Below are 17707 nucleotides of genomic sequence, written 5' to 3' on the forward strand. Positions count from 1 at the left end.
GGAGGGAGGGAGGGAGGGAGAGAGACAGAGCATGCTCCCATCAGAGAGGGAGGGAGAGAGACAGACAGCACGCTCCCATCAGAGAGGGAGGGAGAGAGACAGACAGCACGCTCCCATCAGAGAGGGAGAGAGACAGACAGCACGCTCCCATCAGAGAGGGAGAGAGACAGACAGCACGCTCCCATCAGAGAGGGAGAGAGACAGACAGCACGCTCCCATCAGAGAGGGAGAGAGACAGACAGCACGCTCCCATCAGAGAGGGAGAGAGACAGACAGCACGCTCCCATCAGAGAGGGAGAGAGACAGACAGCACGCTCCCATCAGAGAGGGAGAGAGACAGACAGCACGCTCCCATCAGAGAGGGAGGGAGACAGACAGCACGCTCCCATCAGAGAGGGAGGGAGAGAGACAGACAGCACGCTCCCATCAGAGAGGGAGGGAGAGAGACAGACAGCACGCTCCCATCAGAGAGGGAGGGAGAGAGACAGACAGCACGCTCCCATCAGAGAGGGAGGGAGAGAGACAGCATGCACGCTCCCATCAGAGAGGGAGAGAGACAGACAGCACTCTCCCATCAGAGAGGGAGGGAGGGAGGGAGGGAGGGAGGGAGAGAGACAGAGCATGCTCCCATCAGAGAGGGAGGGAGAGACAGACAGCACGCTCCCATCAGAGAGGGAGGGAGAGAGACAGACAGCACGCTCCCATCAGAGAGGGAGAGAGACAGACAGCACGCTCCCATCAGAGAGGGAGAGAGACAGACAGCACGCTCCCATCAGAGAGGGAGAGAGACAGACAGCACGCTCCCATCGGAGAGGGAGAGAGACAGACAGCACGCTCCCATCAGAGAGGGAGAGAGACAGACAGCACGCTCCCATCAGAGAGGGAGAGAGACAGACAGCACGCTCCCATCAGAGAGGGAGAGAGACAGACAGCACGCTCCCATCAGAGAGGGAGAGAGACAGACAGCACGCTCCCATCAGAGAGGGAGAGAGACAGACAGCACGCTCCCATCAGAGAGGGAGAGAGGGAGGGAGGGAGACAGACAGCACGCTCCCATCAGAGAGGGAGAGAGACAGACAGCACGCTCCCATCAGAGAGGGAGAGAGACAGACAGCAAGCTCCTGTCAGAGAGAGCGAGAGACATGAGGTGGAAACTGAGCTGCACTTCCTAACCTCCTGCCAAATGTGTGACCATATTAGAAACACACATTTCCCTCAGATTACACAGATCCACAAAGAATTTGAAAACAAACCCAATTTTGATAAACTCCCATATCTACTGGGTGAAATACCAGTGTGGCGTCACAGCAGCAAGATTTGTGACCTGTTGCAACAAGAAAAAGGGCAACCAGTGAAGAACAAACACCATTGTAAATACAGCCCATATTTATGTTTATTTATTTTTGTACTTTAACTCGTTGCACATAATGACATTTGAAATGTCTTTATTCTTTTGGAACTTTTGTGAGTTTAATGTTTAATGTTAATTTGTATTGTTTAGTTGTCCTTTGTTTATTATCTACTTCACTTGCTTTGGCAATGATAACATATGTTTGCCATGCCAAAAATCAAATCAAGTTGTATTGGTCACATACACGTGATTAGCAGATGTTATTGCGGGTGTAGTGAAATGCTTGTGCTTCTAGCTCCGACAGTGCAGTAATAACAAATTACACAACATATACCCAGGGTTGCACATTTTGGGGAATATTTAAGAGGTGGCAACTTTCCGTGGGAATATATGTGAATTTTTATGGAAATATATGCAAATAAATATGAATACCATTTAAATGTAGATGTTTTTTGCATTGGATATATTTACCATATGATATGGAGACAGAAACATAAACATTTTACATTATCATAAGGAGACAGAATTACAAATGATTAAATCCTTCCAATAGACATAAAAACATTTTAGTTAGGAATTTAACTTTAATTAAATGAGTTGACTCTTCACATGGGAGGATTTCACTGAACAACAAAATAAATTAAATGATCCCCAATGATCCATCGCATCTCCCAAAAACATTTTCAACTATATAAAATGATAGTCTAGAAACTAAAGCTTTGGTTGTCTTCCTCTCAGGCTTCCATGTCTTCTCCCTGGACCTCCTCAATGTCCACCTCTTGAACATCAGACTGAGGCTCCATCTTCACTGTCACTTTCCAACCTTGTTGAGGATGGCTTGTTGTCAGGCTCAAAAAGCCTCAAATTTGCCCGGATGGCCACCAATTTTTCAACCTTTTGTATTGGTCAGCCAGTTGCGTGCTTTGGTGTGTGTGTTCCCAAACAAGGACCAGTTGCGCTCTGAGGCGGCTGATGTTGGTGGGATTTGGAGGATAACAACAGGGGAAAGAACCTCAGATCCACAAGTCCCTTCCACCAGGTGGCTGATGAGATATGTTGGCACGACTTCCAAATTGCATCTCCATCCCACAGCCCCTGCTTGGAAGTGTACTTCGCCAGACTGCCAAGAACCTTGCCCTCATCCAGTCCGAGGTGGCGAGACACGGTAGTGATGACACCATAGGCCTTGTTGATCTCTGCACCAGACAGGATGCTCTTGCCAGCATACTTGGGGTCCAACATGTACGCTGTGGCGTGTATGGGCTTCAGGCAGAAGTCTTCACGCTTTTTGATGTATTTCAGAACTGCAGTTTCCACTGCTTGGAGCAACAGTGAAGTGGGCAGGGCAGTATTGATTTCTTCTCTTACATCTGCAAGCAGAGTCTGAACATCAGACAGGATGGCATTGTCTCCCTCAATCTGTGCAATGGCTACTGCTATAGGTTTCAGGAGTTTCAGGCTGCTTACCACTCTCTCCCAAAATACATAATCCAGGAGGATCCTCTTGATGGGGCTGTGTCCATATTGGCAGACTGTGATATGGCCATTTCTTGGAGAGACTCCTTCCCCTCCAGGAGACTGTCAAACATGATGACAACACCACCCCAACGGGTGTTGCTGGGCAGCTTCAATGTGGTGCTCTTTTTCTTCTCACTTTGCTTGGTGAGGTAGATAGCTGCTATAACTTGATGACCCTTCACATACCTAACCATTTCCTTGGCTCTCTTCTAGAGTGTATCCATTGTTTTCAGTGCCATGATGTCCTTGAGGAGCAGATTCAATGCATGAGCAGCACAGCCAATGGGTGTGATGTGAGGGTAGGACTCCTCCACTTTAGACCAAGCAGACTTCATGTTCGCAGCATTGTCTGTCACCAGTGCAAATACCTTCTGTGGTCCAAGGTCATTGATGACTGCCATCAGCTCATCTGCAATGTAGAGACTGGTGTGTCTGTTGTCCCTTGTGTCTGTGCTTTTGTAGAATACTGATTGAAGGTTGGAGATGATGTAGTTAATTATTCCTTGCCCACGAACATTCAACCACCCATCAGAGATGATTGCAATACAGTCTGCTTTCTCTATGATTTGCTTGACCTTCACTTGAACTGAACTCTGCATCCAGCAAATGAGTAGATAAAGCATGTCTGGTTGGATGGGTGTATGCTGGGTGAAGAACATTCAGAAATATCTTCCAATACACATTGCCTGTGAGCATCAGAGGTGAACCAGTTGCATACACAGCTCGAGCAAGACATTCATCAGCATTTCTCTGACTACGTTCCTCCATTTGAGTCAAAAGAAAATCTGATTCCAGGAGGACCATGAACTGTTGCTATCGATAAGGTGTCTGATTCATCATTTTTACCTCGAATAGAAGTAGAGGGACTTTTGTCAGAGGTTGCTTGTTGTGAGCGCTGAGGGAACTTTATGCACTTGGCCAGATGATTCTGCATCTTTGTTCACAGGACTTGGCACAGTATTTGCAAATGTACACAGCTTTTCCTTCTACGTTAGCTGCAGTGAAATGTCTCCACACATCAGATAGTGCCAGTGACATTTTCCTGTAAAGATTAGAAAACATTTGCAAAAAAACAACTAATTTGGAAAGTAAATGTTTTAAAATGGATCAGCGATGGAAACGGCTGAATTAACACTCAGTTAGCATGTATGGAAACAGGTGAATTAACACTCCACAGTTAGCAGGCTCAAGCAAGCTAAAATCCACATGGTAGCAAAAACGAACTAGTAGAAATTGTTTAAAAGTTAGAAATGATTAAACGCACTTTGATGTAGGCTACTATTTACTAATTAACAAAAAAATTATGTATGTCATATAAAATATATTCACCCCAACCAGTATTGTAATCAAAACTTACCAGAAAGCATGTAGTCCTTGGCTCAGACAGTATAATAGTGTGGGCTCAATAACATCTCATTAGTGTGCAAGATCTTGAGAATCAGCTGTACATGTGATGGAAGAGTCCACTGTGCATGCAGAGGGTTACTATTCCATTGAATTGGGGATAGTTTAACCAAATATGCCACAAGGCCTAGAATTGCCATGTGTATCCCACAAAAAATGTTCACTGTCATAAGCTAACTTTTTGGATGAATTTAAGCAATATTCCCAAAATTCCCGGGCTTAAGTTCCCATGGAAAATTTCTGGAAAAATTCCTGAAATTTACCAGAAAGTTTCCGACCCTTTGCAACCCTATACCCAACACACACAAATCTAAGTAGGAATTAATTAAGACTATATACATATATGGATGAGCAATGTAAGAGCGTAATGGACTAAGATACAGTAGAATATTATAGAATACAGTATATACATAAACTCAGCAAAAAAAGAAACGTCCTCTCACTGTCAACTGCGTTTATTTTCAGCAAACTTAAACATGTGTAAATATTTGTATGAACAAAAGATTCAACAACTGAGACATAAACTGAACAAGTTCCACAGACATGTGACTAACAGAAATTGAATAATGTGCCCCTATACAAAGTGGAGGTCAAAGTAACAGTCAGTATCTGGTGTGGCCACCAGCTGCATTAAGTACTGCAGTGCATCTCCTCCTCATGGACTGCAACAGATTTGCCAGTTCTTGCTGTGAGATGTTACCCCACTCTTCCACCAAGGCACCTGCAACTTCCCGGACATTTCTGGGGGGAATGGCCTTAGCCCTTACCCTCCGATCCAACAGGTCCCAGACGTGCTCAATGGGATTAAGATCAGGGCTCTTCGCTGGCCGTGACAGAACACTGACATTCCTGTCTTGCAGGAAATCACGCACAGAACGAGCAGTATGGCTGGTGGCATTGTCATGCTGGAGGGTCATGTCAGGATGAGCCTGCAGGAAGGGTACCACATGAGGGAGGAGGATGTCTTCCCTGTAACACAAAGCGTTGAGATTGCCTGCAATGACAACAATCTCAGTCCGATGATGCTGTGACACACCGCCCCAGACCACGACGGACCCTCCACCTCCAAATCGATCCCGCTCCAGAGTACAGGCCTTGGTGTAATGCTCATTCCTTCAACGATAAACGTGAATCCGACCATCACCCCTGGTGAGACAAAACCGCAACTTGTCAGTAAAGAGCACTTTTTGACAGTCTTGTCTGGTCCAGTCACGGTGGGTTTGTGCCCATAGGCAACATTGTTGCCGGTGAGGACCTTCCTTACAACAGGCCTACAAGCCCTCAGTCCAGCCTCTCTCAGCCTATTGTGGACAGTCTGATCACTGATGGAGGGATTGTGTGTTTCTGGTGTAACTCGGGCAGTTGTTGTTGCCATCCTGCACCTGTCCAGGGGGGGTGTTGTTCGGATGTACCGATCCTGTGCCGGTGTTGTTACACATGGTCTGCCACTGCGAGGATGATCAGCTGTCTGTCCTGTCTTCCTGTAGCGCTGACTTAGGCGTCTCACAGTATGGACATTGCAATTTATTGCCCTGGCCACATCTGCAGTCCTCATGCCTCCTTGCAGCACGCCTAAGGCATGTTCATGTAGATGTGCAGGGGCCCTGGGCATCTTTCTTTTGGTGTTTTTCAGAGTCTGTAGAAAGGCCTCTTTTTAGTGTCCTAATTTTTCATAACTGTGACCTTAATTGCCTTCCATCTGTAAGCTGTTAGTGTCTTAACGACCGTTCCACAGGTGCATGTTCATTTAATTGTGTATATTTCATTGAACAAGCATGTGAAACAGTGTTTAAACCCTTTACAATGAAGATCTGTGAAGTTATTTGGCTTTTTACGAATTATCTTTGAAAGACAGGGCGCTGAAAAGAGACATTTCCTTTTTTGCTGAGTTTACGAAGAGTAATACCAGATTTGTAAACTTTATTAAAGTGACTAGTGTTCTATTTCTTAAAGTGGCCAGTGATTTCTAGCCTATGCCTATAGGCAGCAGCCTCTAATGTGCTAGTGATGGCTGTTTAACATTCTGATGACCTTAAGATAGAAGCTGTTTTTGAGTCTCTCGGTCCCAGCTTTGCTGCACCTGTACTGACCTCTCCTTCTGGATAATGGCATGGTAAACAGGCAGTGGCTCGGGTGGTTGATGTCGTTGATGATATTTTTGGCCTTCCTGTGACATCGGGTGCTGTAGGTGTCCTGGAGGGTAGGTAGTTTGCCCCTTGACATTGAGTGAGAGGTTATTTTCCAGGCACCACACTCTCAGAGCCCTCACCTCCTCCATGTAGACTGTCTCGTCATTGTTGGTAATCAACCCTACTACTGTTGTGTCGTCTGCAAACTTGATGATTGAGTTGGAGGCGTGCTTGGCCACGCAGTCATAGGTGAACAGGGAGTACAGGAGGGGGCTGAGAGTGAGTGAGCGAGAGAGAAAACGAACTGTTATAGGTTAACAAATGTAGGCCTAGTTCTCCTGTAATTGATGTCTCTTTTTTCTTTTCAGGTGCTGGGGAGTCTGGGAAAAGTACAATAGTGAAGCAGATGAAGTAAGTTCAACCACTTCACGATGTGAGCACTTCGCAGTCCTAACTGCATTCTATGTAACGCTCTTTGATGGAAGCAGCACAGAACTAGAATGAGATGGTTCCAACCTTGTTCTATTCATTATGTTTTCATGGGTAGAATGTTGCAGCGATTAGTGCTATTTGAGGTCGATTTTTTTTTTTAGATTTTTTTTTTTTAATGATCACGTTTTATTTTACTAGATGGGCGTTATGAAATATGACCTTGACATTTTTTTTAGAGCTTTTTAATTGAGATCCCAAAGCCAAATATTGCTAACAATCAGTTGGCAAAACATTGAAAACATTCCATTGTCTCTATCCACATAGAATAAAGAGCCCCATGACGGTAGTGACTGCCCATTACTGGTTATCACTTATTAACCATAATTTATTTGCTTTACTTTGCTTAAATAAAAATGTTCAGTTGTGTGTGTATATACACCGGCCAGTTTATTAGGTACACCACCCAGTTCATGAAAATGGATCGCTCTTAGAGACAGTGAGTCATGTGGCCGAGTCTTGCCACAGTTGAAGTCGGAGGTTTACATACACTTAGGTTGGAGTCATTAAAACTCATTTTTTCAACCACTTCACAAATTTCTTGTTAACAAACTATGGTTTTCGCAAGTCGGTTAGGACATCTACTTTGTGCATGACAGAAGTAATTTTTCCAACAATTGTTTAGACAGATTAGTTCACTTATAATTCACTGTATCACAATTCCAGTGGGTCAGAAGTTTGCATACACTAAGTTGACTGCCTTTAAACAGCTTGGAAAATTCCAGAAAATTATGTCATGGCTTTAGAAGCTTCTGATAGGCTAATTAACATTAATTGAGTCAATTGGAGGTGTACCTGTGGATGTGTTTCAAGGCCTACCTTCAAACTCCCTGCCTCTTTGCTTGACATCCTGGGAAAATCAAAAGAAATCAGCGAAAACCTCAGGAAAAAAATTGTAGACCTCCACAAGTCTGGTTCATCCTTGGGAGCAATTTCCAAATGCCTGAAGGTCCCACGTTCATCTGTACAAACAATAGTACCCAAGTATAAACACCATGGGACCACGCAGCTGTCATACCGCTCAGGAAGGAGGATGCTTGCAAGCTGAAGAACACCATCCCAAACGTGAAGCACAGGGGTGGCAGCATTATGTTGTGGGGGTGCTTTGCTGCAGGAGGGGCTGGTGCACTTCACAAAATAGATGGCATCATGAGGCAGGAAAATTGTGGATATATTGAAGCAACATCTCAAGGCATCAGTCAGGAAGTTAAAGCTTGGTCGCAAATGGGTCTTCCAAATGGACAATGACCCCAAGCAGACTTCCAAAGTTGTGGCAAAAAGGCTTAAGGACAACAAAATCAAGGTATTGGAGTGCCCATCACAAAGCCCTGACCTCAAGCCTGTTGAAAATTTGTTGGCAGAACTGAAAAAGCATGTGTGAGCAAGGAGGCCTACAAACCTGACTCAGTTACACCAGCTCTGTCAGGAGGAATGGGCCAAAATTCACCCAACTTATTGTGGGAAGCTTGTGGAAGGCTACACGAAACGTTTGACCCAAGTTAAACAATTTAAAGGCAATGCTACCAAATACTAATTGAGTGTGTCTAAACTTCTGACGCACTGGGACTGTGATGAAAGAAATAATAACTGAAATAAATCATTTTCTCTATTATTCAGACATTTCACATTCTTAAAATAAAGTGATGATCCTAACTGACCTAAGACAGGGAATTTTTATTTAGATTAAATGTCAGGAATTGTGAAAAACTGAGTTTAAATGCATTTGGTGTATGTAAACTTCCGACTTTAACTCTATATAAAGCAGGCAGACAGGCATCGAGGCATTCACTTACTGTTCGTTTGAACGTTAGAATGGGCAAAACTAGTGACCTAAGCGTCTTTTGAGCGTGATATGATCGTCGGTGCCAGTGTTTTAGAAACGCCCGCCCTCCTGGGCTCTTCATGCACGACAGTGTCTTGGGTTTACCGTGAATGGTGCAACAAACAAAACACATCCAGTCAGCGGCAGTCCCTGTGGGTTGAAAACAGCTCGTTGAGGTCGAATGAGAATTCCACAGACAGGCAAATAACAGCGCAGTACAACAGTGGTGTGCAGAACAGCATCTCGGAAGCCACAACTAGTCGATCCTTGTCACGGATGGGCTTTTGCAGCAGACGACCACACCGGGTTCCACTCCTACAGACGACCACACCGGGTTCCACTCCTACAGACGACCACACCGGGTTCCACTCCTACAGACGACCACACCGGGTTCCACTCCTACAGACGACCACACCGGGTTCCACTCCTACAGACGACCACACCGGGTTCCACTCCTACAGACGACCACACCGGGTTCCACTCCTACAGACGACCACACCGGGTTCCACTCCTACAGACGACCACACCGGGTTCCACTCCTACAGACGACCACACCGGGTTCCACTCCTACAGACGACCACACCGGGTTCCACTCCTACAGACGACCACACCGGGTTCCACTCCTACAGACGACCACACCGGGTTCCACTCCTACAGACGACCACACCGGGTTCCACTCCTACAGACGACCACACCGGGTTCCACTCCTACAGACGACCACACCGGGTTCCACTCCTACAGACGACCACACCGGGTTCCACTCCTACAGACGACCACACCGGGTTCCACTCCTACAGACGACCACACCGGGTTCCACTCCTACAGACGACCACACCGGGTTCCACTCCTACAGACGACCACACCGGGTTCCACTCCTACAGACGACCACACCGGGTTCCACTCCTACAGACGACCACACCGGGTTCCACTCCTACAGACGACCACACCGGGTTCCACTCCTACAGACGACCACACCGGGTTCCACTCCTACAGACGACCACACCGGGTTCCACTCCTACAGACGACCACACCGGGTTCCACTCCTACAGACGACCACACCGGGTTCCACTCCTACAGACGACCACACCGGGTTCCACTCCTACAGACGACCACACCGGGTTCCACTCCTACAGACGACCACACCGGGTTCCACTCCTACAGACGACCACACCGGGTTCCACTCCTACAGACGACCACACCGGGTTCCTATCAGCTAAAAACACGAAGCAGAAGCAGCTGTTCCAGTGGGTACACGATCACCAACACTGGACAATTATGGAGTGGAAAAAACATTGCCTTGTTTGACGAATCCCAGTTCCTGTTGTGTCATGCTGATGACAGGATTTGGCATAAACAGCATCAGTCCATGGCCCCATCCTGTCTAGTGTTGGCGGTACAGGCTGGTGGTGTAATGGTGTGGGGGAATGTTTTCCTGACACACAAGAGGTCCCTCGATACAAATTGAGCAACGTTTCCATGCTGTTCTGGAGGTTAAAGGGGGGTCCGACCTGTTAGTGGATGGATGTACCTAATATACTCGCCACTGAGTTTATATATTTTGTATATGACTTTATTATTCAATATCTTAGACAACCATCTAATACAGTGGTATTTTCTCCCCCCGCCAGAATTTCTTGGGACCCATTTTTTTTACCCCTTAAATGTCTTGCGATCCCACCCCAAAGCTAATGACACAAACCTTAAAATAGCTACATTTTAAGATATTTACATGAACAAATTAACTTGAATTCATTAGTTTCTCAATATAATTTTATGTTTAAAAAATACTTTTCTCAAAAACGTTTGTGCACTGAGTGTTCAAAACATTAGGAACACCTTCTGTATCCTACTGTATACGGAACAAAAATATAAATAGAAACACAACAATTTCAAAGATTTTACTGATTTACAGTTCATATAAGGAAATCAATCAATTTAAATAGATTCATTTGGCCCTAATCTATTGATTTTACATGACTGGGAATACTGATATGCGTCTGCTGGTCACCGATAACTTAAAAAAAAAAAAAGTAGGGGCATGGATCAGAAAACCAGTCAGTATCGGGTGTGACCACCATTTGCCTCATGCAGCGTGACACATCTCCTTCACATAGAGTTGATTAGGCTTGTCCCACTCCTCACATATCTGGTGAGTATGCAGGCCTTGAAAGAACTGTGACATTTTCAGCTTCCAGGAATTGGTGCTGTGCATTAACATGCTAAAACATGAGGTGATGGCGACGGATGAATGGCACGACAATGGGCCTCAGGATCTTGTCACTGTATATCTGTGCATTCAAATAGCCATCGGTTAAAATTCAAATGTGTTTGTTGTTCGTAGCTTATGCCTGCCCATACCATAACCCCACCACCACCATGGGGCACTCTGTTATTAACATTAGCAAACCGTTCGCCCACACGACACCATCTGCCCAGTACAGTTGAAACCCAGATTCATCCATGAAGAGAACACTTCTCCAGCGTGCCAGTGGCCATCTAAGGTGCGCATTTGCACACTGAAGTCGGTTAAGCCCTTGTGAGGATGACAAGCATGCAGATGAGCTTCCCTGAGACTAACAGTTCTAACAGTTTGTGCAGCAATTATTCAGTTGTGAAAACCCACAGTTTCATCAGCTGTCCAGGTGGTTGGTTTCATGAAACATGGGACCAACACTTGTTGTTCAGTGTAATATTGAGTTGTACCCCCTTTTCCCCTCAGAACAGCTTCAATTGGCCAGGGCACAGACTCTACAAGGTGTCTCGAGCATCCCTGTGAAACACTTACCCACTGCTTCCCACAGTTGTCTGAATGTACAGTACCTGTCAACAGTTTGGACTCATTCAAGGGTTTTTATTTATTTTTAATATTTCCTACGTTGTGGAATAATAGTGAAGACATAAACTATGAAATAACACATGGATTCAGTCAGTAACCATTTTTTTTTTAAACAAATCAATATATATTTTATATTTGATATTCTTCAAAGTAGGTACCTTTTGCCTTAATAACAGCTTTGCACATTCTTGGCATTTTCTCAACGAGCTTCATCTGGAATGCTTTTCCAAAAGTCTTGAGGAGTTCCCACATATGCTGAGAACTTGTTGGCTTCTTTTCCTTCAGTCTGCAGTCAAACTCATCCTAAACCATCTCAATTGGGTTGAGGTCGATTTGTGGAGGCCAGGTGACCAGATGCAGCACTCCATCATTTTCCTTCTTGGTCAAACAGCCCTTACACAGCCTGGAGGTGTGTTGGGTCATTGTCCTGTTGAAAAACAAATGATTGTTCCACTAAGTACCTTGATTTCTAAATAAATCACTGACAGTGCCACCAGCTAAGCACCATCACACCACCTCCTCCATGCTTCACGGTGGGAACCACACATGCAGAGATCATCCGTTCACCTACTCTGTGTCTCACAAAGACGGTTGGAACCAAAAAATCTCAAATTTGGACTCATCAGACCAAAGTACAGATTTCCACTGGTCGTGTTTCTTGGCCCAAACAAGTCTCTTCTTATTATTGGTGTCCTTTTAAGTAGTGGTTTCTTTGCAGCAATTCGATCATGAAGGCCTGATTCACGCAGTCTCCTCTGAACAGTTGATGTTGAAATGTGTCTGTTACTTGAACTCTGAAGCATTTATTTGGGGTGCAATTTCTGAGGCTGGTAACTCTAATGAACTTACCCTCTGCAGCAGAGGTAACTCTGAGTCTTCCGTTCCTGTGGTGGTCCTCATGAGAGCCAGTTCCATCATAGTGCTTGATGGTTTTTGTGACTGCACTTGAAGAAACTTTCAAAGATCTTACATTTCTGCATTGACTGAACTTCATGTCTTAAAGTAATGATGGACTGTCGTTTCTCTTTGCTTATTTTAGCTGTTCTTGCCATAATATGGACTTGGTCTTTTACCAAATAGGGCTATCTTCTGTATACCACCCCTACCTTGTCACAACACAACTTGTCACAAATTAAAGAAAGAAATTCCACAAATTTACTTTTAACAAGGCACACCTGTTAATTGATATGCATTCCATGTAACTACCACATGAAGCTGGTTGAGAGAATGCAAAGTGTGTGCAAAGCTGTCATCAAGGCACAGGGTGGCTACTTTGAATAATCTTTAGAACTTCTTTGGTTACTACATGATATGTGTTATATGTGTTATTTCCTAGTTTTGATGGTTTCACTATTATTCTACAATGTAGAGATTAGTAAAAAATAAAAACCCGTTTTTATTTTTTTTACTATTTATTTATTTCACCTTTTATTTAACCAGGTAGACCAGTTGAGAACAAGTTCTCATTTACAACTGTGACCTGGCCAAGATAAAGCAAAGCAGTGTGACAAAAACAATGACAGAGTTACATATCAACAAACGTACAGTCAGTAACACAATAGAGCAATCTATGTACAGTGTGTGCAAATGTAGGGAGGTAGGGCAATAAGTAGGCCATAGAGGCGGAATAATTACAATTTAGCATTAACACTGGAGTGATAGATGTGCAGATGATGATGTGCAAGTAGAGATACTGGGGTGCAAAATATGGGGTTGAGGTAGTTGAGTCTGCTATTTACAGATTGGCTGTGTACAGGTACAGTGATCGGTAAGCTGCTCTGAAGTTAGAGACGGAGATATAAGACTCCAGCTTCAGTGATTTTTGCAATTCGTTTCAGTCATTGGCAGCAGAGAACTGGAAGGAAAGCCGGCCAAAGGAAGTGTTGGCTTTGGGGATGACCAGTGAAATATACCTGCCGGAGTGCGTGCTACGGGTGGGTGTTGCTATGGTGATCAGTGAGCTAAGGCGGGGCTTTACCTAGCAAAGACTTGTAGATGACCTGGAGCCAGTGGGTTTGGCGACGAATATGTAGTGAGGGCCAGCTAATGAGAGCATACAGGTCGCAGTGGTGGGTAGTATATGGGGCTTTGGTGACAAAACGGATGGCACTGTGATAGACTGCATCCAATTTGCTGAGTATAGTGTTGGAGGATATTTTGTAAATGACATCGCCGAAGTCGAGGATCGGTAGATTAGTCAGTTTTACGAGGGTATGTTTGGCAGCATGAGTGAAGGATGCTTTGTTGTGAAATAGGAAGCTGATTCTAGATTTAATTTTAGATTGGAGATGTTTAATGTGAGTCTGGAAGGAGAGTTTACAGTCTAACCAGACACCTAGGTATTTGTAGTTGTCCACATATTCCAAGTCAGAACCGTCCAGAGTAGTGATGCTGGACGGGCGGGCAGGTGCGGTTGATGAGCATGCATTTAGTTTTACTAGCATTTTAAAAGCAGTTGGAGGCCACGGAAGGAGAGTTGTATGGCATTGAAGCTCGTTTGGAGGTTTGTTAACACCGTGTCCAATGAAGGGCCAGATGTATACAGAATGGTGTCGTCTGCGTGGAGGTGGATCAGAGAATCACCAGCAGCAAGAGCAACATCATTGATATATATACAGAGAAATGAGTCGGCCCGAGAATTGAACCCTGTGGCACCCCCATAGAGACTACCAGAGGTCCGGACAACAGGCCCTCCGATTTGACACGCTGGACTCTGTCTGAGAAGTAGTTGGTGAACCAGGCGAGGCAGTCACTTGAGAAACCATGGCTATTGAGTCTGCGGATTTGAATGCGGTGATTGACATAGTCGAAAGCCTTGGCCAGGTCAATGAATACAGCTGCACAGAATTGTCTCTTGTCAATGTCTGTTATGATATCGTTTAGGACCTTGAGCGTGGCTGAGGAGCACCCATGACCAGCTCGGAAACCAGATTCCATAGTGGAGAAGGTACGGTGGCATTCGAAATGGTCGGTAATCTGTTTAACTTGGCTTTCGAAGATTTTAGAAATACAGGCCAGGATGGATGTAGGTCTATAGCAGTTTTGGTCTAGAGTGCTCTCCCCCTTTGAAGAGGGGGATGACCGCGGCAGCTTTCCAATCTTTGTGGATCTCAGATGATACGAAAGAGTGGTTGAATAAGCTAGTAATAGGGGTTGCAACAATTTCGGCGGATAATTTTAGAAAGAGAGGGTCCAGATTGTCTAGCCTAGCTGATTCTTTGGGATACTGATTTTGCCGGGGGGGGGGGGGGGGGGGGGAGTTGCTGCAGGGGGTGCTGAGATGTTGGCTGGGGTAGCCAGGTGGAAAGCCTGGCCAGCCGTAGAAAAATGTTTATTGAAATGATCGATTATCGTAGATCTATTGATGGTGACAGTGTTTCCTAGCCTCGGTGCAGTGGGCAGCTGGGTGGAGGTGCTCTTATCTTCCATGGACTTGAGTGTCCCAAAACTTTTTAGAATTAGTGCTACAGGATGCAAATTTCTGTTTGAACTAACTGACTGAGTATATTGGTTCCTGACTTCCCTGAAAAGTTGCGTATCGCGGGGGCTATTCAACGTTAATGCAGAATGCCAGAGGATGTTTTTGTGCTAGTCAAGGGCAGTCAAGTCTGGGTGAACCAAGGTCTATATCTGTTCTTAGTTCTTCATTTTTTTTAATGGAGCATGCTTATTTAAGATGGCGAGGAAAGCACTTTTGAAGAGCAAACAGGAATCCTCAACTGACGGGATGAGGTCAATATCCTTCCAAGATACCCGGGCCAGGTCGATTAGAAAGGCCTGCTCGCTGAAGTGTTTTAGGGAGCGTTTGACAGTGATGAGGGGTGGCCGTTTGACCGCGGACCCATCACGCAGGCAGGCAGTGATCGCTGAGATCCTGGTTGAAGACAGCAGAATTTAGAGTGCAAGTTGGTCAGGATGATATCTAAGAGGGTGCCCACGGTTATGGATTTAGGGTTGTACCTGGTAGGTTCCATAATCATTTGTGTGAGATTGAGGCCATCTAGCTTAGATTGTAGAATAGCCGGGGTGTTAAGCATAACCCAGTTTAGGTCACCTAACAGAACGAACTCTGCCCCCCATCTGTCTTCAATCAATTCACATATGGTGTCCAGGGCACAGCTGGGGGCTGAGGGGGGTCTATAACAAGCGGCAACAGTGAGAGACTTGTTTCTGGAAAGGTGGATTTTTAAAAGTAGAAGCTCAAATTGTTTGGGCACAAAACTGGATAGTATGACAGAACTCTGCAGGCTATCTCTGCTGTAGATTGCAACTCTGCCCCCTTTGGCAGTTCTATCTTGTCGGAAGATGTTGGGGATGGACATTTTTGGTGGCCTTCCTAAGCCAGGATTCAGACACGGCTAGGACATCAGGGTTGGCAGAGTGTGCTAAAGCAGTGAATAAAACAAACTTAGGGAGGAGGCTTCTAATGTTATTAACATGCATGAAACCAAGGCTTTTACGGTTACATAAGTCAACAAATGAGAGCACCTGGGGAATGGGAGTGGTGTTGGGGGCTGCAAGGCCTGGGTTAACCTCTACATCACCAGAGGAACAGAGGAGGAGTCACCGTGTAGGTGTGTCCAAACTTTTGACTGGTACTGTACTTTGGGTGTTGGACCATTCTTGATACACACAGGAAACTGTTGAGTGTGAAAAACCCAGTAGCGTTGCAGTTCTTGACTCAAACCTGTGTGCCTGGCACCTACATATTACCATTCCCCGTTCAAAGGCAACTTACATTTTTTTTGTCTTGCCCATTTACTCTCTGAATAGCATTTACCTGGATTCACCTGATCAGTCTGTCATGGAAATAGTAGATAATGATCAGTCTGTCATGGAAGTAGTAGATAATGGTCAGTCTGTCATGGAAGTGGTAGATAATGTTCAGTCTGTCATGGAAGTGGTAGATAATGTTCAGTCTGTCATGGAAGTGGTAGATAATGTTCAGTCTGTCATGGAAGTGGTAGATAATGTTCAGTCTGTCATGGAAGTGGTAGATAATGTTCAGTCTGTCATGGAAGTGGTAGATAATGTTCAGTCTGTCATGGAAGTGGTAGATAATGTTCAGTCTGTCATGGAAGTGGTAGATAATGTTCAGTCTGTCATGGAAGTGGTAGATAATGTTCAGTCTGTCATGGAAGTGGTAGATAATGTTCAGTCTGTCATGGAAGTAGTAGGTAATGGTCAGTGTCATGGAAGTAGTAGATAATGGTCAGTCTGTCATGGAAGTGGTAGATAATGGTCAGTCTGTCATGGAAGTGGTAGATAATGTTCAGTCTGTCATGGAAGTAGTAGGTAATGGTCAGTGTCATGGAAGTAGTAGATAATGGTCAGTCTGTCATGGAAGTGGTAGATAATGGTCAGTCTGTCATGGAAGTGGTAGATAATGTTCAGTCTGTCATGGAAGTAGTAGATAATGGTCAGTCTGTCATGGAAGTGGTAGATAATGTTCAGTCTGTCATGGAAGTGGTAGATAATGTTCAGTCTGTCATGGAAGTGGTAGATAATGTTCAGTCTGTCATGGAAGTAGTAGATAATGTTCAGTCTGTCATGGAAGTGGTAGATAATGATCAGTCTGTCATGGAAGTGGTAGATAATGATCAGTCTGTCATGGAAGTGGTAGATAATGTTCAGTCTGTCATGGAAGTGGTAGATAATGTTCAGTCTGTCATGGAAGTGGTAGATAATGTTCAGTCTGTCATGGAAGTGGTAGATAATGTTCAGTCTGTCATGGAAGTGGTAGATAATGTTCAGTTTGTCATGGAAGTGGTAGATAATGTTCAGTCTGTCATGGAAGTGGTAGATAATGTTCAGTCTGTCACAGCGGCCCGTGATCATTGGGTTGTCAGAGCTGCCCGTGATCATTGGGTTGTCACAGCGGCCCGTGATCATTGGGTTGTCAGAGCTGCCCGTGATCATTGGGTTGTCACAGCGGCCCGTGATCATTGGGTTGTCAGAGCGGCCCGTGATCATTGGGTTGTCACAGCGGCCCGTGATCATTGGGTTGTCAGAGCGGCCCGTGATCATTGGGTTGTCAGAGCGGCCCGTGATCATTGGGTTGTCAGAGCGGCCCGTGATCATTGGGTTGTCAGAGCTGCCCGTGATCATTGGGTTGTCACAGCGGCCCGTGATCATTGGGTTGTCAGAGCTGCCCGTGA

General features: G+C 45.1%; 1 protein-coding gene across 2 annotated transcripts in view; it reads left to right on the forward strand.

Annotated features, from left to right (window-relative positions):
- Window positions 1-17707, forward strand: part of LOC129829511 (guanine nucleotide-binding protein G(i) subunit alpha-3-like) — a 93121-nt gene that overhangs the window by 25219 nt on the left and 50195 nt on the right. For both annotated transcript variants that reach the window (XM_055891234.1, XM_055891235.1), the window contains exon 2: window positions 6771-6813. In XM_055891234.1, the coding sequence (XP_055747209.1) occupies window positions 6771-6813 (43 nt within the window). The remainder of the gene's footprint in view (window positions 1-6770; window positions 6814-17707) is intronic.

This window comes from Salvelinus fontinalis, chromosome 31, assembly GCF_029448725.1.
Source record: "Salvelinus fontinalis isolate EN_2023a chromosome 31, ASM2944872v1, whole genome shotgun sequence".
Lineage (NCBI taxonomy): Eukaryota > Metazoa > Chordata > Actinopteri > Salmoniformes > Salmonidae > Salvelinus > Salvelinus fontinalis.